Below are 9,906 nucleotides of genomic sequence, written 5' to 3' on the forward strand. Positions count from 1 at the left end.
CAAAACTTCTTTTAACTTCATGGATGGGAAAAAATTTTAAAAAAATTGAAAAAAGATGATTTTTACAGAGAAGAGTGTGCCTAAATAATTACTCGAGAGCGGGTCCTTGTAAATTAACTGATTTCCTAGGGTAAATATACGAGGCACACACCTTGAACGTCTTTGCAGCAGAACAAAAGCAACATTTAAATATCACAACTCTCGTTTTGAATTCCCAGTTGAACAGAGGGAAGGGAGAGAAAAAATAAAATACAGGGAGGATGGGAACCAAAATATATTTGCTGAGACATTCGAAACCGCTTGCTTGCTTACTCTTCTGCTAAACATGAAGACGGATCAGTGCTCTGACCGAATATATCGGGAATTCCGTCCCAGTTCTTTCTTTCTCTTGCGTCCCAGTACCCACCCATATAACAATAACATCCATCCTCGTCCTTCCGAAACCATCTTGGTTGCCACCCCCTTTCCTGCAATTTCCTTGCCTGTTTCACGAAGAAAACGTATATTTTACTTGAGAAAAATAAAAGAAAAGAAGCATACAGCCTTTTTGTTTTTCCTGATGAGCATGGGAGAATGAATGATGGATGAGCTAAAGAACCGCAATACAACGCCATAAACCCAGTGAATCCTAATGCACCTTGATATCATCTAACCAATCAGCACAGAAGAGAAATTAATGATTAAAGGGAGCATAAACTTCAAAAGGGATTCCATCACAAGATCTTATAGATGATGAGACAGCCAAAAGTCTCTGCACAAATGACTCTGAACTATAAGGAAAAACAAATGCTCCAACCGCACAGCCATAACATTTTGTTTTGTTCAGCTTATGGCATCGCCTATTAAAGATAGACAAGCAGGTACCTGTCTTTGTAGCTGCTCCAGTCTCAACTTCTCTGAATTAGCCAATTCATATTCCCCATTTTCTAAGTGTCTCTGATCTGGTCTCAATCTTGAGTCGGTAGGAGGCAATTTTTCCAACAAGCCAGGAGTGAGTTCATTCAAAGATATTGCAAAAGGGGTGAGATTGTATCTCGTCTTGGTAACAGATTTGTCCCTTTCCCAGAGCAAGACAGCCTCCGTCATTGGATCGTAACCCTTTGGCTTTGTAGTTGGATCCCCAAGCACATAATACACTGCTTCATCCCACTTCCCAACCAGCATTGCTACCTTCTCTCCTGTTCTATTATCTTGTACAAATCCATGGACCTACAGTAGAAAAAAGGCGTTATGTCACCTTTTAAACACTTCTCATATTGTATCATAACCATTGCGCCGTAGTTCACCCAATACCACACTTGCACTCTGGACCTTGGGCCCAGGCTAAAACCCCTCAGAGCTTAAGAGTGCCTAGCAGCTTTAACAACATTAAAGTCTATATTAATTAAGGGTGGTGTTATTCCCACTCCACTTTGTGTTGTAATATTATTCAACATGTTGCTTAAATATGACTATATTGGTCGTTACAACAAAAGTGAAGTGGAATAACAAATTAATATTGATAGTATACTCTATCTCTATATCTTATAACATTAATATAAATCTATATTAAGAGAGAATATAAGAGAATGCTTTGGACTTTGGCCCAATGATCTCTCTCTCTCTCTTCATATATATATATATATATATATATATATATATATATATAGAGAGAGAGAGAGAGAGAGTATGATAATAGCTGTAACAACTCTAGCTCTGGGCTAGCCCAAAAGGAGCTGGTTGTTATCATACTCTCTCATGTTGTTCATAATATAAAGAGATCGTTAGAAACTCCCAATGTAGCTCTGGACCCACAGATAGCTATCATGGTGGATCCCAATTTTATGTGAACGAGGAAGCCATGCACCAGGAGTACTTCTATGTGTTTATGTGTAATGCAGGCATGAGGAAAGAAAAAACTAAAAGAGCCTGATGGAAAGCTATGTAAGTCATCATCTACCATGAGTTAGAGTAAAGCAAACAATATCCAACCATTAAGGAGAGAGAGGGGAGGGAATGAATGATATAACTCTTCCACGTCTCATGTGTGGATTAGAGAACCCTAAACACACCATAGGAGAGCTGAGGTATGTTATTAAGCTGCCTCAAAGTACTAATTATTTGAGTTCTTAAAAACTGTCATTATTATTCGTCTAAATTCTTTTATCTTATCTTTTCTGGCTCAATTTTCTGCTGCTCCATACATTTCATAAAGCATTCTGCCTGGTTTAACAGCAGCTAGCAATCTATGGATTATGGATTAATAATCTTCCAAAAGGCCCTAGGATATACATTGATGGAAAGGTTGTTAATCTCTTTAACAAGCAAGAACGGAAAATGATGAAATCACTTGACTTTTTGCCCTTCCTCCACTTGAATATTTTTCTCTTTATGGTTTTCTACAAATTAGGAGAAAAGGCAAGGAGGTCAAACATCTTTTAGTACAAGGTGAGATTTTAATTTCAATATATTAATAATTTATTTTTTGGAACAAAAACTAAAGAGGGCAACTGCCCCCCTGGTTGCATGAGAAATAAAATAATTACCTGATGGGGATTCCGGTCTATGATGGACTGCTCCTTGAACTTGAGCTTGCAGGAGTAGTTTCCGCTGCCCTTGATGCGCATTGTTCCATAGTGGTCACAATAAATTTTACCAAGTATAATGTTGTATATGGAGGTGGTGACCTTGCTCCACTGAAAGGTCTCACCGTCCTCAAACTGCAGGGTGAGGACACCAACAGGATCAAGCTGAATAGACCGCCCCCAAAACTTCCCTTTGAGATTGGAGTCAGCCCAGAACTTCCAGCCTCTTCCCTCACAGTGGCAAGCAACTACCATAGGGTGGTGACTAACCTGAATAAAAGGCTAGTCAAACATCATATAAAGGATAAAGAGAAAACTAGGATTCATTTCTATTTAGATACTAGTCAACATCAATAGTAATTGTACATCTGGTTCAAGAATTAGTCACAATCAATTTAAAACATAAGGTGGAAGAAAGAGCATTACTTTTTCTGAGAAAAAACGAAGTCCTTTATCTGGATAGTCAGCCTCATAGGTCTCCCCAAGGAGAGGGTTGAAGGGTTTGCACTGTCGACCTTCTGTTGAGGCATACCCAGATACAGCAAAAGCTGCAATGTTTAGAATTCTCATCAAATCGTTCCCCTGCAACATGCAAAATCTCATTATGTATAAGTAAAAATGCTAACTCAATGACATCCTAATACAATATAAGATCCACCATAAACCGTTCCCACATGAACCAAAGAATGGAACTAATTAAAACAACGAAATAGAGTTTTCAATAAACTCTTGCTGACACAATATTAGTTTTCTACAAATATGTTCAAGGTCTGAACACCTCATTATCCATAACAAGAAATAAATGCCTTAAACAGGCTTTTTTTCAAACCAGATAGCCCTCTAAAATCAGGCAGGCAGGCAGAATGACCTCAGTCCATTCCAAGTTCCCTAAATGGGGATTACAATCACCAAGAACCCAAGTAACAGCTAGTTACCAAATTGAATCAGTGGTAACAAACAAAACAAAGGAAAGAAGTTGATTCGTTAATTAAAAAAATAAAAATAAAAAATCTGTTACAGTCCACCAATGCTTGATCAACCAACTACCTGGACTAAAATGTAACAAGCAGATCATGCTTTAAAACTGCTTTGTCACAAAAGAAAGCACAGCTGAGGACCTGACCTGCTTTCCCCATTCCAATGCTCGGTCAACCAAGTACGAGTACTCCAAATCCTCAAAGCACTTCTGCAATGAAGAGAGTGGTTCATTAAAATAAACAGGAAGACAAACACCAGACAGGTCCTTCCCGATATTGTCCTTGATAATTGACCATAGTCCAACAGGCTTCTCTTTCTCCTTCGGTTCTGGCAAATTATCTCTTCTTTTAACATACGGATATTGAACTGTCATGATCTCCTTCTCAGCCCCAAGCAAATGATCAGAACCATCTTTATCATATATACCAGCATTTCCAGTAGCTTCCCTACTCCGATAGGAAGCACTTCTTAAAGCATCTGCAGACAAAAAGTCATTTGTATCAAAGAATATACCGTCATCTTCATCTGATTCAACATCTCCTCCATCTTGACTTTCATTATCAGCATCAAAATCACTCGCACTAGCCTCTGACATGACAGAATAGAAATCTGTGACATGGAAAGAACATGAATGTGAGTAAATTTTCAACACTCGCACCAACAATAAGTCTCATCAGAAAACTTAGCGCAAAGCAAGAATGCCTTTTAAACAATCTAGCTAAGTTTATCCTAAAGTTGAAATAGAGATTGTCAAAGACTATAGTGAGGAAGGAGCTATGTACCATTAAGTACAAGACTCCACCAACTATAACTGATACCAGTGGAGAACTTACAAGTTTGCTTGTCTATTTTGTTTCAACATGCCAAATTGAGACAAAAAAATCAAGTTACAGAAGAACCAGGAAATTGATTAAAATTATTCAGCATGTAGAATTCCAAAATGATCTACAAGGTTGATTTGCTCCATCAAAATATCAACCAATGACTTTTTCCTTTTTTCCCCAACAGTGGTATGATTGAAGTATTTTCACACAAAAGGTTACGTAAACTCTTTAACCAATAAGACCTGATAGGCACTAGCATCAAAAAATCAATCAAAATATGGTAATAACAGAGATCTAAAAGCAAAACTAACCACTAAATCGTCGATTTGCTTGTCCACAATATGAATCGCGTTCCTTCGTTTCATCTACCACAGTAGTTTCCAGCTCAATTTTCTCTGTCTGCAAAACAATTTTAGGTGTGAAAATTACTCGATAAAGTTCTTCATCACTGATCCAGCATCATATGCATGAGGGATTCTGCGTGCTTAAATATGAAAGGAATAAAATTTTATAAAATGATCATCATCAAAGAAACATCACAATTAATGCCTTATAGTTCAATGCACAGTTTGCAGCAATACATATTCATTCACATAAAACATAAAATGAAAACCTTCTCTCTTTTCCATGTCTCTGAAGCACCAAGAATTTTTTGTTTCCTTGTAAGCATATTTGAAATATGAAGCATTTGGGACACTGTCATTCTCGTTTATTTTAGATTCCAATTGATGGTGTTATCATAGTTGAGAGAGGAACTCTCCTCTTTGAAACCTAGGGTAGTTCAAATGGTTCTTCATCAACCATGAAGTCTTTTTGACCTAGGAATGAAGTATCTTGACAGATTTATTAATTTAATTGGTTTAATGTATTATGAGTGATTTTGTAAGAGAGGGGAGTTATAACCTTTGCAAATTCCAGTAAAACAAGGGTATTTCAGTAGTTTTCCTAATTGTCAGGAGGTCTAACTTTATGTTGAAATTTGTAGTCTTTTAGGGAGCGTTTGTTTTGCATAAAATGTTTTCTTGATTTTCTTGTGTTTTTTTTCCCATAAAATATTTTACAATAAAATTGGTCAGCATAATTTTTTTTATGTTGATCTTTAAATTTACTTCATTTGATGAAAAATATTTTAAACTCATAAAATTCCGTAAAATATTTTATGGATAGTAATCCACTCATAATAGTATCCAATTATTTCAAACACCACCATCCTATCGCCAACTCACCGCCACCATCTTCACCACCGGTGCCACTACCAACACCACCACGCCGCCGCCACTACCATTGATATATTGGTGCATGCGTCTCTTCTACTAGTGTGAACATCTCAAATTCAATTGAAACAACAAAACCTATTTACTGCAATTCTTGAGCCAAATTCAAGGTGAATAACATATAATAACGTTTGAAAAATGAAAATGAGATGTCCAGCTTCATTCTCATGAAATTCTGGAATGTAAAAGTATGTTATACTCATGCTTGATATATTCGAATTTATTATTGCACAGATCAAAGGTAAATACAAGAACAAAAAGCACCTCTAATTGCCTCAATGTGTCCAGCAACGTGATGTGTTTATGTTGTAGAGCCTTCAACTTGTTTTGCATCTCAGAGAGTTCTGATAACATAATGGACTCACAATCTTTGACGACTGTCTCGCCAACACCTTCCTGCACTAGCCGTGATCTTAACTTCTCAGTTGAAATGACAACATCTTCAGAAGGTGAAAAATCACTGCTTGTCAACGCTCTAGGGAAAAGATCTTTAGCAGCCTGCAGGGCCTCAACCCATGCAGCTCTATCTTCTCTCGTTACGCAACACAAGTGAAGAGTTTTTGTTCCAGTGAATATGGTGAGCCTCTTGTCATCTGATTTGCTAGCTCGAAATGAAGAAACCTGCTTACAAATTAAGGTTAAAGCCCAAACGAGCTACCACAAAAACATAGGAACTTATTGGAAATAGGGGTCATAACACGTTACTACATGACTGCTGCCTCTGAATTGAATAACATCAGTGAGAAGATAGGTAAGCTCATCATGTATCATTGGAACATTAAAAGAAAATCAGCTTTTCACATCATGCGCTAAACACTTCGAAGAGATAGATGCTGGAGGAATATTAAAAGAAAATCACAGTACATAACAGACATATAAATTATAGGATTCGGGAGCACTTGAATATCATTATCACTATGTATAACCACCAGCACATAATTTATCAGAAATTCCTTTAAATGAATTTCCTAATGATCCACGCTGACATAAAGGACTATTAGTAATGTTTGGCAAGAGACAATAGCATCAAACAAATCAGCAGAAACAAACAACCAAATAATAAACATATTTCGTAATGATCCATACTCACATAAACAACAAAAAAGCAAGGAAAAGTCAACAAAAAGAAAAGGAGTTTTCTTCTTCTTTTCTACTATATATAATAAAGAAGCAACCTTCAAGTGAATTTCGCCGAATGGCTTGCACTGCCTGAGCCGATTATTACCACCACCACCATTACTGCTGCTGCTGCTGCTGCTACAGCTCCAATTGACTTTTTTCATGTACCTCAAAGAACCTTCTCCGATAACCCTAACTCCCTTGTCTCTACCTGCTGGGCTCGTCAAAATCTTATCAGGTCCATGAATCTTATAATACGACAGCACTCCATCTTCAAGCATAAACCACCGAGACCTCCATCCCTTCCCATAATTCACCCATTTGTACAGAATACCCGCTACACTCACGCTCCCACTCACACTATAAACCTTCGAGTCTTCGATTTCTTGACTTACAATCGATGAAAACTTGTCGAGGTCGCGAGATGCCTGAACTGAAAAACTCTGTTTTGAACTTTGATTTAGGGTTCTAAGTGAAGAATCAAGTCCTAATTGCGACTGACTCGCTGATTTGGCCACAACCGGGTTGGCCCGATCCCGATCGATGGATACCGGAGCAATGCAGCAGAGAGGATTCATTTTTTAGGTCGAGCTCCGAATTGGTTCGGATCAGATAGCAAATGCACGGACCCGATCGGAGCTCCAAGCTTTAGCGAAACGAAAGGTCTCGTAAATGACATAAGATCCAGGAGACACGAGTATAAATTGAAGAGGAGAGGAGAGGCGGGTGCTATAAATTTTTGAGAAGGAGGTAGCTAAGCTTAGCTAGCCTGTAGGCTATCCATGCTAATCATGACAGTAAAAGAGGAGAGAGAGGGGAGGGGGTGCAAGACGCACACTGGATCCCATTTAAGGCAGTGCTGATGCAGTTGTCAGTAATGCAGAGGGGGAGAAGAGAGAACAGTGTTGTAGTAACAGTGCAGTGTGGACTCGAAGCGTAGGTTAAGCTAAATTACGCATTTTAATAAAAAGAGAAAGAAAGAAAGCGGGCGCATGATTTGATGACCTGATGTTGATTATTTTTTTTATTTTAAACTTTTGTTGTGTTGTTGTTTGTTGTACAGATATGAGAGAGAGAGACAGAGAGATAGAGAGAGGGGAGGGGGGTCAGGTGGGTGGGGTCATAATGGTTGTGGAGAGACAGCTAGCGTGCGCAGTTTGGGCAGCGGGGGGGTGTGATAGTGGAATTGAGAGTGTCCTTCGGCTGAATGAGCGCCACACTTCCTTGTATGGGCCCCGGCCCATTCTTCCCAAAACTGTGAAAATGACTTGGTTAACCCTAATTCTTGTTTTTATTAGTTTTGATTAGTGCGTTTGATTCCCAGAGGCCAAGGGAATTCGACCAGTCAATTTTTAACATGGCTGCGACGTAGCAATGCAAGAAAACTTTAATGAACGTATGCTTCGAACACACAAATTATATTATTATTTTGTAAAAGACTAAAACGCGTGGATATTATGCCTCCTCTCATATTTCATTGTGCTTTAGTTTTTTTTTTTTAATTTGATTCTTAATTTTATTTTTTTTTAGTTTGATTGCATTCTTTTTCAATTAAATTTAATAGCAATTAAATCAAATTTATTAATTAAAAATAAAATTAAAAAACAAGGAACCAAAGTAGAAAAGATGTCACAAATAAATGATGGTTTTAAAATTCAGATGAAAAGTTTAATTTAGTCCTTATGTTTTAAAAAGTATACATATTCGGTACCTCAATATTTTTTCAATTTAATTTTATTACAAATTTTTTTTTTATTTCTTAATTTCTGATTTAAAAGAGGAGAGAGAGATAACAAGATTTTGATGGTAAAGAAAGAAAAATATTGTTGACGCCGATTTAGCCTGCCAAACATAGTTATTATTTGTGTAAATTGATCCATTTGATGAAGAGAGTTCATATTAAGTATTTTTTTTTTTACATTTAAAGTTTATGAAAATAGATTTGAGCTCGAGAAGATTTTGAGTTTTGGGTTGATTTTGGTTTTTGATAGTTTTTTGGGTTTTTTAAGCCATTGATAGGCTTATCATTGTTCCTATAGTGTTTTCTAGATATTTTAGATAAATAAATAGGTTGAAAAATGAGTTTTTTATATAAAACCTCAAGCCCTGATTTCTTGATCATCACATTGACCGAAATCTAGTCAAAAGCAGATGACACATTATTTGATTTTAAAAAAACATCGAGGTGGACGATGCAACAAAAAAAAGGGCTCAGACATGTGGGTCTTGACAAAATGAGTTAGGCCCAGCAGCGCCTGGTCTTTTGCTTCTTTATATTTTTTATTTTTTAGATTAATTTGTTTTTCATATTTTTTAAAAGATTATTTTTTTACTTATATTTAAATCAATACAACTTCTCTCTTTTATTTTGATTGTAGAGCCTCTTTTAAATGATGGATTTTTTTTGTTATTTTATATGTATTTAATTTTTTAATAGATTTTTATTATTCATTTATATTTTTTTATCTTTTATATAGGTAAACTTTATTTTTTCAAATAAAAAAAATCAAATGATATTTCTAATGCGTTTTAGCCTTGCATGGTATTTTTTTTTCCTTTTATTTTACTCAATCAATTTAATGTATGTATCAATTTCTATTATTATTTGATTGAATAAAAAAAATATTTTCAAAAATAAGTTTAGCAAACATAATTAGGTAAATATTCCGTCTTGCGAGATGAAAAATCTTAATATACATCTGTCTCTTAATTTTTCCAGATTTATCTTTAGTTATCATTTATGGCTTTTTATTTATTTATTAACACATATAGTTGTTGATTTATTTGATTGCATGCATGCCTAAACTTTTTTATTTTCTAAAACAACACATCAAAAAAACTTGTGTATATAGTTTTGTTGTTAAAAAAATTAAATATGGCTCGCAGCGAAGAGCATGTCACATAACTAATTTATATCCAAAGCTAAAAGAAATCAAACTTTTATTGTACATGCATTTATAATTTATTATGCTTGTATAGTAAATTTACTATTTTACCCTTGCCTTATAAAAACAACTTGCTTTGCTACGAGGGCAATCTAGTCTTTTCACAAGGGTTCAAATGTCTTTGCAAATTCATAAGAGTCATTATAGTCATCTCATATATTTTTTAGTATAGTAAAAGTACTAAATTAGCCTTGAAAGTTAT

The 9,906-nt window shown here is 35.8% G+C and overlaps 1 protein-coding gene across 1 annotated transcript; it reads right to left on the minus strand.

Moving 5' to 3' along the window:
• Positions 1-106: 106 nt before the first annotated feature.
• Positions 107-7,754, minus strand: LOC7460731 (oxysterol-binding protein-related protein 1D). The gene is made up of 8 exons (XM_024610638.2): positions 6,816-7,754; positions 5,905-6,261; positions 4,678-4,765; positions 3,688-4,151; positions 2,991-3,146; positions 2,526-2,834; positions 865-1,209; positions 107-482 (listed from the first exon to the last, which is right to left on the minus strand). The coding sequence occupies exons 1-8, from the start codon at positions 7,335-7,337 to the stop codon at positions 309-311; spliced, it is 2,415 nt and encodes an 804-aa protein (XP_024466406.1). The 5' UTR covers positions 7,338-7,754; the 3' UTR covers positions 107-308.
• Between the last annotated feature and the right edge of the window lie 2,152 nt (positions 7,755-9,906).

The sequence above is a fragment of the Populus trichocarpa genome, chromosome 10 (genome assembly GCF_000002775.5).
Source record: "Populus trichocarpa isolate Nisqually-1 chromosome 10, P.trichocarpa_v4.1, whole genome shotgun sequence".
Classification (NCBI taxonomy): Eukaryota; Viridiplantae; Streptophyta; class Magnoliopsida; order Malpighiales; family Salicaceae; genus Populus; species Populus trichocarpa.